General features: G+C 35.0%; 1 protein-coding gene across 4 annotated transcripts in view; it reads right to left on the bottom strand.

Moving 5' to 3' along the window:
- SLAIN2 (SLAIN motif family member 2) overlaps positions 1-17,085 on the bottom strand; it is a 79,970-nt gene that overhangs the window by 9,313 nt on the left and 53,572 nt on the right. For 2 of the 4 annotated variants that reach the window (XM_059067280.2, XM_067036051.1), the window contains one exon: positions 14,877-14,954. The exons of the other annotated variants lie outside the window; for them this stretch is intronic. In XM_059067280.2, coding sequence (XP_058923263.1) covers positions 14,877-14,954 — 78 coding nt within the window. The remainder of the gene's footprint in view (positions 1-14,876; positions 14,955-17,085) is intronic. 4 annotated transcript variants of the gene reach the window in all.

Here is a 17,085-nt window from a genome sequence, read left to right as displayed (position 1 = left end):
CTAGAGGGGTGGGATAGGGAGGGTGGAAGGGAAGCTCAAGAGGGAGAGGATATAGGGATACACGTATACCTGTAGCTGATTCACTTTGCTGTACAGCAGAAACTAATACAACATTTTAAAGCAATTATACTCCAATAAAGATATTTTTTAAAAAATAAAGTAGCTATCATAAAATTTCTTGAATAATTCCAAACACTTGAAATATGCAAAAATACAAAGTCTCAACAAATAAATAGAAGACAGAGAAATGGGAATCAAATGTAAATTTTAAAACTTAAAAATGCATTAACCACAATAAAAAACTCAGTGGATGAGCTCAGTAGCAGAATGGGGGCTGGAGGAACCCCAGTGAACTGGAAGACAGAACAAAAGAAATTACCCAATCTGAACATAGAAAAAATAGACTTAAAAAAAAAAAAAAAAGCCTCCCAATGAAATAGAAATAAAAGTGAAAATAAACATATAGGACCTAATCAAACTTACAAGCTTTTGTACAGCAAAGGAAACCATAAACAAAACAAAAAGCCAACCTACAGAATGGGAGAAAATATTTGCAAATGATGTGACTGACAAGGGCTTAATTTCCAAACTATACAAACAGCTTGTATAGCTCAACAACAAAAACCAAACAACCCAAATGAAAAATGGGCAGAAGACCTAAATAGACATTACTCCAAAGACGACATACAGATGGCCAACAGGCACATGAAACGAAACTCAACATTGCTAATTATTAGAGAAATGCAAATCAAAACTACAATGTGGGGGCTTCCATGGTGGTGCAGTGGTTGGGAGTCTGCCTGCTAATGCAGGGGACACAGGTTCGAGCCCTGGTCTGGGAGGATCCCACATGCCATGGAGCAACTAGGTCCATGAGCCACAACTACTGAGTCTGTACGTCTGGAGCCTGTGCTTCACAACAAGAGAGGCCGCGATAGTGAGAGGCCCGCACATCGCGATGAAGAGTGGCCCCCACTTACCACAACTAGAGAAAGCCCTCACACAGAAACAAAGACCCAACACAGCAAAAAAATAAATAAATAAAAAAATTAATAAACTCCTACCCCCAACATCTTCTTTAAAAAAAAAAAAAGCAAAAAAACCCTTACAATGTGGTACCACCTCACACTGGTCAGGGTCATGGGGTCATCATTAAAGAGTCCACAAATAACAAGTGCTGGAGAGGGTGTAGAGAAAAGGGAACAGTACAGTATTTGTGGGAATGTAAGTTGGTGCAGTCACTATGGAAAACAGTATGGAGGTTCCTCAAAAAACTAAAAATATATCTAGCATATGATCCAGCAATCCCACTCCTGGGCATATATCTGTATAAAACTACATGCACCCCTATATTCACAGCAGCACTATTCACAATAGCCAAGACATGGAAACAACCTAAATGTCCATCAATAGACGAATGGATAAGCAAGTTGTGTTAAATATATACAATGGAACACTACTCAGTTGTAAAAAAGAATGAAATCATGCCATTTTCAGCAACATGGATGGACTTAGAGATTATCCTACTAAGTGAAGTAAGTTAGAAAGAGAAAGACAAATACCATATGATATTACTTATATGTGGAATCTAAAATATGACACAAATGAACCTATTTATGAAACATTCACAGACATAGAGAAAAGACTTGTGGTTGCCAAGGGAGAGGGCAGTAGGGGAGGGATGGGTCGGGAGTTCGGGATTAGCAGATGCAAACCATTATATCTAGAATGGATAAACAACAAGGTCCTACTGTAACACAAGGAACTACATTCAATATCCTGTGATAAACCATAATGAAAAAGAATTTTTAAAAGAATGTGTGTATATGTATCATATATGTATAACTGAATCACTCTGCTGTACAGTAGAAATTAACAAAACACTGTAAATCAACTACTTCAATAAAAAAAGAAAAAAATGAACAGAATTTTTGGGGACCTGTGGGACTACAAGAAAAGACCCACATTTTCATGCCAACGGAGTACTGGGAGGAAAGGAGAAAGAGAGGACAAAAAGTACTGTGAGAAATAATGACTTCCCATATATGAAAACTTCCCATATTTGTCAAAGGACATAAACCTGCAGATTCAAAACACTAGGAGAACACCAAACTAGGTAAATCCAAAGCAATCCATGCCAAGACACATCATAGTTATAAACTTCTGAAAACGAAACATAAGAAAAAACCTTGAAATCAGAGAGAGAAATAACACCTAACCTATAGGGGAAAATGAATTCTAACAACAGTGGATTTCTCATCATAGCCCTCAGAGACCAGGAGAAAAGTAGCAAATATTTTTCAAGACTTGAAAGAAATGTCAACCCAGAATCCTATACTCAGAGAAAATATCCTAAAAGAACTAAGGGAAATCAAGACATTCTCAGACAAAAGAAAACCAAGACAATTTGTGGCCAGCAGATGCCTCCCCCACCCCTCAAAAATCCCCAGCTAAACAAATTCTATAAACAGAAAGAAAATGATAAAAACATGGAAACTTGGAATATCAGAAAAGAAGAAAGAACAAGGTAAGCAAAAATATGGGTAGACATATAGGCGTTCCCTCTCCTCGAGTTTTCAAAATTATATGTGCAGGTTGAAGAAAAAATTATAACACTGATGTTGTAGGAAATATTTTTTAAAGAAAATATTTAAGACAATTATAAATGGGGTGAGGGTAAAGGTAGATAAAAAAAAGTAAGGTTTACATATTTGAACTGATAAAATGATAACATCAACAGACTGTGATATGTATATATGATGTTATGTATACATAATGTAATGTAATGCAACCACTACATATGCAAACATATGGACTCAAAAACACTATATATAAGTCAAAATGGAATTCTAAAGAATGTTCAAATAACCCACAGTAATGCAGGAAAAAGAAAACAGAGAAATGAAAAAGAGAAAAAACAAAAAACAACAAATAAAATGGCAGACTTAGGCATATTAATAATTACATGAAATGTAAATAGCCTATCTACACCAATTACTAAGACATAGATTTGGTAGAAATGCATTTAAAACATAACCTAGGGCTTCCCTGGTGGCGCAGTGGTTGAGAGTCTGCCTGCCAATGCAGGGGACACGGGTTTGTGCCCTGGTCCGGGAAGATCCCACATGCCACGAAGTGGCTGGGCCCATGAGCCATGGCCACTGAGCCTGTGCGTCTGGAGCCTGTGCTCCGCAATGGGAAAGGCCACAACAGTGAGAGGCCTGTGTACCGCAAAAAAACAAAACAAAACAACAACAACAAAATAACTTAACTTTATGCTGTCTTTAAGAAACTCATTTCAAATATAAAAATATAGGGAGGTTGAAAGTTAAGGGATGGAAAAATATATCAAGCAAATAATACAAAAGGAAAGCATGATGGTTATATTAATATCAGATAATGAAAAAGAAAATTATCAGGGACAAAGAGGGATAATACATAATGAAAGCAGGGTCAAATTACCAAGAAGACAAAATAATCCTAAATGTGTATGTACTAAACAGAGCTATAAAAATGTGAAAGATAAACTTACAGAACTGAAAGGAGAAAAAGACAGATCCACAACAGTTGGAGACTTAAACAGCCCCCTCTTAACAACTGATAGAACATGTAAGAACTCAACATCACCACCACCAACCACAGAATCTAACTGACATTTATAGAGCAATCCACTAAACAACAGCAGAATACACATTCTTTTCAAGTGTCCACAGAATATAAGCCAAGATAGACTATGCCCTGGGCCATAAAGTAAATTACAACAATTTTTTAAAAACTCAAATTACAAAGAGTACTTTCTCTGACCATAATACAATCAAACTAGAAATCAATAACTAAAAGGTAACAAAAAGATGAAAAAAATCACTTGAAACTAAATGATATACTTCTCAATAGAAATTTTATAATACATGGAACTGAATAAAAATTAAAATACAAAATATCAAAGTTTGTGGGTCATAATTAGGAAAAAGAAAGGTCTTAAATCAGTAATCTAAGTTCCTACTTCAAAAAGCTAGAGAAAGTAGAGTAAAATAAACTCAAAGCAAGCAGAAGAAGATAATAAAGAGCAGAAATCAATGAGACTGATTGATTTCTGACTGACTGATTGATTGAAAGAAATAAAGATTTCTTTCAAGAGGACAATAAAATTGACAAGCCCGACAAAATAAAGGGAGAGAAAACACATTTTACCAATATCAGTAATGTAATGGGATATCACTGCAGACCCTGAAGACATCAAAAGGATCACAAGGGAGAACTAAGAACAATCCTACACACATTAATTTGACAATTTAGATGAAATGAACCAATTCTTCAAAATGCACAAACTAGCACAACTCATCTTGTATATAACAGATAAACTGAATGGCCATATAATCATTAAGGAAACTGATTTCATAATTCAAAACCCTCGGAAAGAGAAACCTCTAGGCCCAGATGGTTTTGCTGGAAAATTCTACCAAAGGTTTAAAGAAGAATTAACACCAATTCTATATACTCTCTATCAGAAACAGAAGAGGAGGGAACACATCACAATTCATTTTATGAAAGTAGTATCACCAGTAGTACCAAAAATAGAAAAAGACAGTGTCAAAAAAGAAACCTACAGATCAATATCTGTCAGGAAAATAGACAGAAGCCTCCTTAACAAAATATTAGCAAACAGAACTCAGTGATACATAAAAGTATATACCATGATTGAGTGGGGTTTATTCCAGGATGCAAAGTTGGTTCAATATTTGAAAATCAATCCATGTAATCTACCACAATAACAGGCTAAAGAAGAAAAATCACAGGAGCCTATCTATTGATGTAAAAAAAGTGTCTGACAAGAAATCCAACACATATTCATGACAAAATATTCAGAAAAACAGGGAATAGGCACTTTAACTTGATAAAGAGCACCTACAAAAAATCTACAGCTAACATTATATTTAATGATGAAAGACTGAATGCTTCCCCTCTAAGATCAGGAACAAGGCAAGGATATAGGCTCTCACCACTCTTATGTAACACATGCTGGAAGTTCTAGCCGGTGCAATAAACAAGAAAAGGAAATAACAGACATACAGATTAGAAAGAAAGAAAGAAACTTTCTCCACGATTGTTTACACAGAAAATCCCAAGGAATCTAAAAACAAAAGAACAAAACAAAAAAAAAACCTTCCAGAAATTTTGAGTTCAGGAAAGTGACAGGATGGAAGATTAACATACAAAAATCGATTGTATTTCTATACGCTGGCAATAAATGCATGGAAATAAAAATTTTAAATGCAATACCATTTGCACTGCACCCCCAAAAAGAGAAAATAGATATATAGATGTAAATCTAATAAAACAGATCTCAGCAAATATCACAGGTTAGCTGCAAAGATCAAATGAGCAATGTGTAAGTAAACTGTTGGTAAAATGTAAAATATTATAGGATTTGTAAGGCGTATCATATCCATGCCTTCCTTATCTAAGGACGATGGTGCTTTTCAGCCTGCTGCAGCTCAGTTATCTGGAAAGATATTCAACAACGTCACTCAGGAAAGTCTCCTAAGCTGTCCTTATAAATTAACTAAAATATAGGGATTAAGTAAATTAGGCTCCATTACCCAAATTAATTATGACAGCAGGCTATAGTTTCTCTTTACTCATTGTGGATACTGAGAATTACACTTGAATCAAGGCACAAAATGAAGGAATGTTATCTGCTCCAAGCAAGAATTAGAATTCTATTTATAAAACTGAGATATGACTAAGAATGTTAACTGTGGTGTTTAAGTCACCTCTAAAATGGAATGGTGGGTGATATGAGGATTCTGTTTTTGAATATTCATTTGTCTTTCAATAAGCATTTAATAAAAATGATAAGTTTATTTTCTAATTAAGGCTTGTATAACTCAGCAGGCACTTAACTCTAAAATGGAGAAATTGAGTAAACTGTATACTGTCTTTAGCTTGATACTCACTGAATACAAAATGTTTTACAAATAATATATCTCAATATTAAACACTATCTTGCAATATAAAAACTTGACACTTCAAGTGGTTATCTTCACAGTCATGTGTCATCCAAACTACAAATTACATTAATTGTATAATTTTAAAAAATATGTAAATATCCAATAAATACACAGTCTGCAATAAAAATACACACATTGCCAAACACTGGCTACCATGACTGATGGGGAGAAAAGTACATATGCCATTCAATTATTTAAAAAATAAAGACAAAAATACTTCCTGGTCAACTATCCCTTACTTTATAGGTATATCATTCTAGTCACTCAATGGTCTATGTACCATAAATGATGGCAACAGGTTACTGACATAATAAGGACTTTAAAATAATTTCTGGTTATTAAAGACCACAGAGATGAAGTAAATATGATTCTCTCATTACAGAGTTAAAGAATCCTTGTTAGGACTTCCCTGGTGGTGCAGTGGTTAAGAATCTGCCTGCCAATGCAGGGGACATAGGTTCAAGCCCTGATCCGGGAAGATCCCACATGCCACAGAGCAGCTAAACTTGTGCACCACAACTACTGAGCCTGAGCTCTAGAGCCCATGTGCCGCAACTACTGAGCCCATGAGCAGCAACTACTGAAACCCGTGTGCTCTAGGGTCTGTGTGCTGCAACTCCTGAGCCCATGAGCAGCAACTACTGAAACCCATGTGCTCTAGAGCCCGTGAGCCACAACTACTGCGCCTGAGGCACCACAACTACTGAAGCCCACGTGTTCTAGAGCCTGTGTGCCACAACTACTGAGCCCACGAGCAGCAACTACTGAAACCCATGTGCTCTAGGGCCCACGTGCTTTAACTACTGAAGCCCGTGTGCCTAGAGCCTGTGCTCTGCAACAAGAGAAGCTACCACAATGAGAAGCTTGCACACCACAACGAAGAGCAGCCCCCACTCACCACAACGAGAGAAAGCCCACACACAGCAACAAAGACCCAATGCAGCCATAAATAAATAAATAAATAAATAAATAAATTTAAAAAAATCCTTGTTAAAAGAGATACTAGTAACTGCTACAACCCTTCCACTTTACAGAGAAGGAAAATTACCACAACCACAGAAATCAATTAGGCAAATAAACAGGAAAGTCAGGACTTGAATTCAGGTCTCCTGATTCCCAGATTGGTGTTCTTTACCTCTTGGTAATACCAAAAGAGAAACACCTCTGGGAGTAGACATTAAAATGTCTTTTTTGCCATTTTAATTTTCAACTAGACTCAGAAAGTTTATTTGTGGGGCTACTATCCTATACAGGTTTTATAAGATACAACACCAAGGCATATTAAATTTGTAATGGCTGACAAGTAATCATAAAAAAATAACAAGACATAGAATCCCTTGATTTCTTCTTTCATTAGGGTACAGTACTTACCATTATTTTTGTAAGCATATATTTATCAAGAGAATATTTATTAAACATAAGAGGTAGAAGAAACCCCTGGGAACAGGTTTTGCTATCTTTTCTTCCATACATACAAAAAGACTGATAGATAAGAATAAATAAGCTACCAGCAAACATTTGCAGCATTAGCAGCATTATTTACAACAGGTACAAAGTAGAAACTCAAACGTCCACCAACTGATGAATGGATAAACAAAATTTGTTTGAAAGAAGCCAGTTGCAAAGATCACATATTGTATGATTCCACTGATATGAAATGTTCAGCACAGGCAAATCCAGAGTCAGAAAGATTAGTGGTTACCAGTGACTGGAAGGAATGGGGAAGGGGAGTAACTGTTAATGGGCATGGTGTTTCTTATGGGGTGAGGATAATCTCTAAAATCAGACAGTGGTTAACAGTTGCTCAACTCTGTGAATATACAGTTGACCTTTGAGCAATTCAGGGGGTTAGGGGTGCTGACCTTCTGCATACTGGAAAATCCACATGTAACTTTGCAGTTGGCCCTCTACATGCATGGTTCTGCATCTGTGGATTCAACCAACTACAGATTGTGTAGTACTGTAGCACATACTTAGTGAAAAAAATCCGTGTATAAATGAACCCATACAGTTCAAACCCATGTTGTTCAAGAGTCAACTGTATTAAAAAACACTGATTTATACACTTTAAAAGGATGAATTTTAAAACAGGAGAGGGGAGTAAAAGCAAGAAATCTCAGAAAATAAACAGCCATATTTTTGAATAGTTTCCTAAAACAAAAGAAGAGGGAGCACTAGAGCCATAAATTAGAAAATCTTTAAACTCCCTTTTCTAAACGTTTAGAAAAACCAATTTCACAGAAAAATGAGCAATAGAAAAAGAGTAAGGCAAAATCCCATATAAAGTTATTAAATAAAAAAATAGAATAAGGAATAGAATAATATTTCTACTAATGGTGAAACCTTGCCAAATACGTCCACCATGCACACACACAAAAAGATGAAAATTACAAGATATGAAAGAACATAAATCAAAATGAAAAAACACTCAAAAGGGAGGTGGTGGAACACAGAAAAGAATCAGACATAAAATAAATCATTTCAAAATGAAGTCTAAGACAGAAGGAACAAAAGAGTCACCATACACAGTATCTTATGCTTTAAAAGAAATAAAAAATGAAAATAAACTTTTATAGAACAAGAAGAAATGAAGAAAGATGAAAAGGATTCAAGAGAAGGCAACAAACACAGAAGAAAGGCAAAGAACACCCAACATGTGTACGAGAGTCCCCACAAAAAAAGAAAGCCAAAGCAAAAGAACACAACCAAAAAAACTATAATTCTAAAGAACTTGCCTAAAATTTTTAAAACTCTGCTATTTCAAGTTGAAATAACACACCACATATCTGGGGAAATCAACTCAGAATGACAAACACTAAGACATATTCTCATAAATTATTGAACTTTAAAGAAGAAGAAAACAACCTTTGGACATCCAGATAAAAAGACCAAACGGTTGTAACGGAAACAATTCTTTATTCCTGACAAAAATGGAGTCATATATTTAAGATACTCAAGGAAAGAAAATGTGAGCCAAAGATTTCATATCTAGCTAATGACTTTCAAATATAAAAAGTGCAAACAAGCTGTCATCGACATGCAAAAATTGAGGGAATGGATATTGTTCCCATAACTCCTTAAGGATCTAACAGAGGATAAGTTTTAAACAAGAAAACTGACTGGTGAGACAATATCAACAGACAGGTAGCAAGCATCAAATATTATTTAAATGTAGGGCTGAGACTAAATGAGACATATAAAGGAGAGTATATAATAGTTATTTATGGAAAATGTTTTTTAAATTTTTATTGGATTTAATTTTTATTGATTTACAATGTTGTGTTAGTTTCAGGTGTACAGCAAAGTGAATCAGCTATACATACACATATAACACTCTTTTTTTAGATTCTTTTCCAATATAGGCCATTACAGAGTATTGAGTAGAGTTCCCTGTGCTATACAGCAGGCTCTTATTAGTCATCTATTTTATATATAGTAGTGAATAGATGTCAATCTCAATCTCCCAATTTATCCCTTCCCCCCTTAGCCCCTAGTAACCTATTTATGGAAAAAGTTTTATAAACTGCTTTTAGTAACCATATTGTATGGTATTACACTAATGTTATCCCCAGAAGATTTGTGTAAAATGTGGGAGAAAACAAATTATTAAATGATACTCTATTATTATGTGTTTCTGAGAGATAGACTTCTCAGAGCAGAATAAAAGAAAGAAAGCTTTAAGTTAAAAGAGGTTAAGTAATTATCCTCAAGCCCTAAATTTAATTAGGAAGTATCAGCATGAACTCATTAAGGCGTTCAATCTTAAAAAATATACAAACACAAATCTACACATATATATTTCTAGTAACTGAAAAGAACTAGAAACACTGACCAACTGGATAGTAAAGAGCACAACTAAAAACTCAGACTTTGGTTTTGAAATTCCATTTCCTACCAAAAGAAATCAGGAATTTTTTTGAGAAATAACTAAATTCAGGTCTGTGGCAGGAAGTGTATAAGATGAGCCTATCTTGTCATACCAGTTATCAAGATGTTATCAAAGACTACCAGGGTTGTGTCAAAAAGACCTGAACACCAACTTGAAAATGCTTCTGCCAAAGTTGGGAAAATACATAGATTGAAACACATTAAAAAAAGTTTAAATCTGTAAGTTTATAATTATATATGTGTGTGTGTGTGTGTGTGTGTGTGTGTGTGTGTGTGTATATGAAAAATAGTGGTCACCTTTGGAGGATCCTAGATTGCCAACTTTTTATTTTGTAAACTGATAAATAAAGGGAAAGAACAAGTATTGAAATAAAACCTCAGTGCTGGTTAACCAAAGAATAAGGAAAAGTTTCTCTTAGGAATGTTAGAATTGAAATAACCCAATTCTTCAATTCCTAATAAAGTAAGGATATAGGCATTATGCATCAATGCCTGCTAATATCACATGAAACAGGCAATGCCAAGAAGTACCACCACCTATACAGTAGTCTTGCCAAAAATAACATAACTGAATCTAATTAAGCATGTGGATAACTTAACAATTTATAGGAAATACAGAGGAACCTGATAAATGACACCATGGAAAATCCAGTCTGCGTGAATATCTACAGAACAAGTGATTTGGTGGTTTCTTCAAACAACAAGGGGGAGTAAAGAGTTGGAGGAAAACTACAAATTAAGAGAAACTTAAAAAAGACATATATTAAAGAGGCAAAACTATAATTTCATTACTTGGATGATAAAAATTATACAGAAAAGGAAGTGATGGCTGTAAAAATTTGGAAGAATAAATATTCTTGGGAGAGGGGGTCAAGAGAGGATTGTGTTTGGAAGCAGATGGGTATAGAGCATCTGAGGTAGTAAGTTCTAGTCTCCTGATATGAATGGTAGTTACAAGGGGGTCACCTTATAGGAATTCATTAAGCTCTCTATGTATTATATGGTTTTCTGAATTTGTGCTATATTTTAAAATAACAAAGATTAAAAATAGATTTATAAATTAGAAATCCTTTTAAATTTATTAATCCTTATATTCTTAGATAAATGTACTAGAGTTTATGAAAGGACAAGTCAAAAAGTTCTACAATCTCCAGATATGGAGAGAAATACTTTAATAAGGTTAAAGTATAAATTGAGGGAAAACTAGAGTATATGAAGAGGCGTACTAAGCTGTAGTTTTACTACTGTAAAAAATGTTTCCTCCTCTAACGGTAGCAGCATTTTGCTTTATCTATAAACTTGGGAGTTAGGGAGGAATAAAAATATAATGAGGGTTAATTGGAATCAGGTGATCTTTTAAAACCACAGAATGTTAAAGGCTTTTAATATTTTAAAATGCAGTCCTATTTAATCAGGAAAATGAAGGCACAAATTTCAGAGAGGTGGAAATTTTGATCTAGGACTTTCTCAGCAAAGGAAATTGATAGACGTAGTCAAGATTTAACTAAAGAGGAAAAAAGAATCTTAGAAAATCATAAAAGCCTTAGCAAGTCTAAATGTAAATAAAATCTATTCAAGTATCATTCCAAAGACAGCATGAAAAGATCTAATAGAAATTTGTGTGTTTGGAGGGAGCCCCAAGAACAGCACCCATGCTCTCTCCTTTCCTTCTCCCAATTGTATATAACAGTCATGGGAGGGAGAGCAACTCCTATCATTTTAACTGTATCTAAAAACTGTTTATGGGGGCGTCCCTGGTGGCGCAGTGGTTGAGAATCCGCCTGCTGATGCAGGGGACACAGGTTTGTGCCCCGATCCGGGAAGACCCCACATGCCGCGGAGTGGCTGGGCCCGTGAGCCATGGCCGCTGGGCCTGTGCATCTGGAGCCTGTGCCCCGCAACGGGATAGGCCACAACAGTGAGAGGCCCACATACCGCAAAAAACCCCAAAAACCAACCAAACAAAAAAACCACAAAACTGTTTATGGAAAAGAGTGGCTTTGATCACAACTGTTAACAGAAGAAAAAGTAAAGAGGGGCTAGAACAGAAAAAAAGAGAAAAGAATATAATGCATGTATCTTTTTTCTGCTTCAGATTCAAGATGTGTTAGTTGATAGAAAAGGGAACACGAAATTTTAAATTTTGGATCCAGGGTAATGACAAAATTCCTGGGTTCATATCAATAAGGCCTCTTATAAATATTGCTTATGTCACCTTAAATATCTCAAAATATAGTGAATTAGAAAATTAAAGCAGTATTAGACAACTACCATCATGAACTCCTCCTTAGTTGCTTCTTTCCTTCTAAATAAAAATGTTTGTACATTTAAATTTGTCCTTATCTCTACATTCAATTCTCTAATTACTCTTCATTTTCTTCCTCTGACTTCTTGAGGTTTCTACCCCGTTTATCTCTACTTGACTGAGTTCCCAGCAACTGGAGATAAATAAAATATAGCTTTATCAAAGCAGTTTAAGCAGTCACTTCTACGAAGTCTTAAAAAACACAATGCGTTCTTTCCCTCAAAGAGAAAAGTGGGCTGAAGAAACACAAAAGCTTTGCAAGAAGAAAATGCAAAGAGGGATGTGTCCAGCCCTTCCTGAGCTAATGGCATGATCCTGTTCATCAACAAATGTTTATGGTGTGTTTCTTTGTGCCAGGCAACACAGTTTTACTTCCCTTCCCATCTTCAAACTCCAGCTACTACTAAATGCAATTAAAATCAAAGTGACCATTTTTCCAATAGTTAAGGAAACCATTTTCTTCCTCTTCCCATGATTCCGTGAGCCCTTAGAATAAGTAAATCAGCTTTCTAGAAAACGTTATAGGCTCATCCCCAGGATGAGGAACAACTATTTATGTGGCAATTTACTATCTAGTCCACGTTTCTCTATTGGATGGGATTAATGTGCAAAGGTACCTATGAAAACGTAGTGTCTGAATCCTGTCTGCTTCACATCCCTACAAGAGCAGAGAATCCCACAGTCCAATGCAGACTCCTCTCTCTCAAAGTCTAAACATGAGGGTAAATTAGAAAATCCATTTTGACCTTGGATCCAAGAGATATTCTCCAACTCAGCTTTACCAGTAATTAAACTAGTATTTTAAATCCTATCATACATTGTTCCTTTTTCAATTTGTTTAGAACTTATAGTGTAAAATGATCATCACCAAACCACAGTACACCAGAAAATAAGGGAGTCTGGATTAAGATAAATGAGATTCAACAAAATGAAACAAAAAGAACAAAAAAAATCAAACATGCACACGCACAAACTTCTCTCTTTACCATATCATCTAGACAGCTAGAGGTACCAGGAATTATGAGACTGGGCTTTTCTGTTATCTTATCACAGAGGGTAGGCAGTTTGGTAGTTCAGAATCACAAAAGTAATATAACCTCCACAGGCGTCCCCCCCCCAAAAAAAAAATCAGCCAGAAGTTATGATCTTCTCGATCTAATATCAATATAAAATCTTCAAGTAAAAATTTTAAATTATACAAGCGTACCTAATGCCAAAAAACATTATGAAGCAGCTTACAGAGGCATACAAAAAATAAAATTTATATAAACTTTATATAAACTTAAAATCCTCTCTTGCCCTGGTATAGATACTACAATCCTTTTATAATCATCTGTTTTCACCTACAGATCTGTTAATCTGTATAGATACTACAATCCTTTTATAATCATGTTTTCACCTACAGATCTGTTAATCTGTATAGATACTACAATCCTTTTATAATCATCTGTTTTCTACCCCTAGAAGTACTCAAAAGTAACTGGAAATCTCAAAAAAGAGGTTTAAGGTTCTCAAATAATTTAAGAACCTTTTCTACAATGATCCTTAATAAGTCACCTTCTTCTCCATCAAAAGAGCATAATCTATTCAGTCTATTATTATTTCTAACAGTGGCACAAAAACACACCCCCTACTGGAGGCCTATAATCAGACCCTGACATCCAAAACACAAACATTCCAACATTCTACTTTTCTATTTGATGATTCTCTTTTCTTTGTATTCTAATATCTAAAACTATTTCCTTAAATTATACTTAATCCACCAAATCATTGCTAAAACATCTGCATTAATGAACTTGCTAAAGTACCTATTTCAGTACTTTTATAACCATATTAACTAAATCATTTTTTCAACAAATCAAATCCCAAACCTCCTCTTTCCATATAATGTCCTGTTAGTGTTTTATCCTTCTTATATATCTTTGTTATTTATTGAGTTCTGACGCTATCAAGAAATCTACATGTCCTGGATAGGGGAAATACTTTTCTTCCTTGCCTATGTGTGTTCTGTCCCATTTCCTCTGAGGCTTCTATTCATTCTTATTACTGCTGGTCTATCTAATCCCACAGTGTTTCTCCCAATTCTACTTCTTTCTAGCTGTCCATACATCCAATCTCTTGGAACCCACATGATAACTTTGACGTCAACCTTCATATATTTCTTCAGCTGTCAGTTCTTACAAAAGCTACCATTCCATAAATATTCCAAACATCATCAGTTAACAACTCTGTTTTAACGTCAAGCAATTTCTAATATGAAAACATGCCTGTTTCATCCTACAGATAAGTAAATCCAAAAACCAAAGACAGAAGAAAAAACAACATACAGAATGTCTGGCATTTGGTTCATTTTAAAGCGTTCATTAGTTCATCTAACAAAGTTAAAACAATAACCTTCAGTTTTAGGTAAGAAAAATGATAAATTCTCTAATATTAAATGCTACATATCATTTATTCCTTTTAGAATTGCAACACAATACATACCTCTGTAGAAAATGAGTTTCTTCTGGATTTATCCAAGTAACAGAGAATGAATACACATTATTTTAGTATTAAAAAAAAGACTAAAATGTGCCTTATACACATCACTGACTCAGTATGCCAAAAGGTAAAAGATTTAACTAACTTGACCATCTGTTGAAATTTAAAACTTAGTAAGAGGCTGTAGTTACCTCTTTTTGTAGATGAAGTTTGAAGCAACTGTTTGGCTTTGAGGGAAGTACGAGGCAAATTTTTCAGCCTTTGCGAAGCTGTTGAAAAATAAGGAACTGTAATATTTGCCTGGAAGGACAAGATAAAGACTATATCTTCTGTAAACTTGAATATTTTAATACAAACTTGAAAATTTATCAAGGAACAGATAAGGTGAGACTATGTTAGAATCCTAGAAGCAGAGGAATCTTAAAGTGATGCTTAGTGCATTAAGTTGGAAAAGAAAGGGAATGGAAATCTTAGTGCAAAGTGCATACTTTCCAAAATTATTTCTTATAGATGAGAAAATCTGTAATATGTAAACCAATCAAAATATCAAAGAGAAAACAAACCACCAGCAAACATGCTATAGGATGCAAAGAATACAAAGCTAATAAGTAAAGTGATGAACGCAAGCACACAGTACAGAAAAAAAAAAATGTAGTACTTGTTCAGTGCAAAAAGCAGACTTTGGCAAAGCAGTTATTGTTAGATGAACTGTCCTAACATGAAATAGTAGTCCCCATACTCAAAAAGGAGAAGAAAACTCAGAACCAGGCAGGTCCTCAAGGGAGTAAAAAATCTAGTTGCTTTAATATGTTCAACATCATCTTGCTGTAGAATTCAACTAATTGCACTTTAGACTTTGGGTAGCAACATATCTGGACTATGCACACATGCATATGGGGTGGGGAGGGGTGTGTATGTGTCGGTGTTGAGGAATTTGGAAGAGTCAGAGCATCTATTTTTTTAAAGTGATCAATGAGGAGTTCTAAGCTTTCTTCGGAACTCCTAATCTATTAACTGCAGCGAAACTCTCATAACCGGCAATCAAGCAGCAGTTCAGAGCCATCTAGAGTTAAATCTCACTTTGGCTCCAATGAACTGATGATTCCCACATGTACCAGTGCAGTCACCTATTTAAGTGGTTCTAAAATGTCATTCTACCCATTTGAAAGTCAGACTTCATATGCCTCCAGGATTTATATGCAATGCCCCCAACCCGCCCCCAAAAAGAGATCTCAAACCAAAAATCTGAACAGAGTTTAAACAATCATTGGGTTGATAAATGGATTACTTGATATATCACCAAAAAGAATTAAGGAGAATTTTTCTTTCCCTCTATTGCTTAACTGTATCAATGCTGATAGGATTTTCTCAATGTCTATTAGTAAACGTTTTTTAAAAGTACCAAATGTATTTGATTTCAATTTCTGTAACACTTACTACAACACATTACTGCTGCTAAATAATACTGTATGCCAGTTTAAGTTAAATATATTGCCAGGCAGACAAGCGAAAAATTCTCCAAACCTAAAAAATACCAATTTTATAATGCATTACCTCATATCTATCCCACAGAAATATAGGATGCTATCGTCATTGAATATTCTTCATTTACATATTTATTCATACATGCTTTCAACCATTCATATTTTCATTCATTCACTCATTCATTCATTCCTGCTTTCTTTCATTCTTTCAAGTAATTACCTACTTTATTAGAGGTACTGTTTTAGGAATAATGGATTCAGTAGCCAGTTAGATAGACAAAGTTCCTACTTTCATGTAACTAAGATTTTAGGGAAGGGGAAACACAATAAATAAAGAGTAAAATACATGGCCTACGAGATGGTGATAGCTGCTAAGGAGAATATTAAGTAGGAAAGGGGGACAAGAAGTAGGAGATTTAAGTTGCAAGTACAAATAGAGTCGTCAGGAAATACTTCCCTGAGATGACATTTGCCCAAAGATCTGAAGGAAGAGAGAGAGGAAGTGAGCCATACAGATATCAGGGGAATGCATTCTATATGGAAGGAAAAGCAGCAGTAAGGACCTGAGGTAGGAGTGTACCTGGTATATTTGAAGAACAGAAATAGGCCACGGTGATTGGAGTGGAGTAAATGAGGGCAAAAGGTAACCAACTGTACTTACACTGGCAACCCACAGTATCTATTAACCATTAAAATTTTTTAAACGAGGTTTTAACATATCATCTCTAATCAACTGTCCTGGAAAGATCTTATTTAAATTAATAGCTACAATAACTCCAATGGACCTTATTTATCCCTCAAGTTTCATGGGTGATGCCACAAGAACAGCATCTACAGACAAGTGAAAACTGTCCAATAGTAAGTCAAAGAATCAGATAGGATCCTGTTTATAGCAAATAGGATCAGGCAGTATACT

This window comes from Kogia breviceps, chromosome 6 (genome assembly GCF_026419965.1).
Source record: "Kogia breviceps isolate mKogBre1 chromosome 6, mKogBre1 haplotype 1, whole genome shotgun sequence".
Taxonomy (NCBI): domain Eukaryota; kingdom Metazoa; phylum Chordata; class Mammalia; order Artiodactyla; family Physeteridae; genus Kogia; species Kogia breviceps.
Note: the sequence above shows the minus strand (reverse complement) of the source record. Positions and strands in the feature narration are given on the sequence as shown.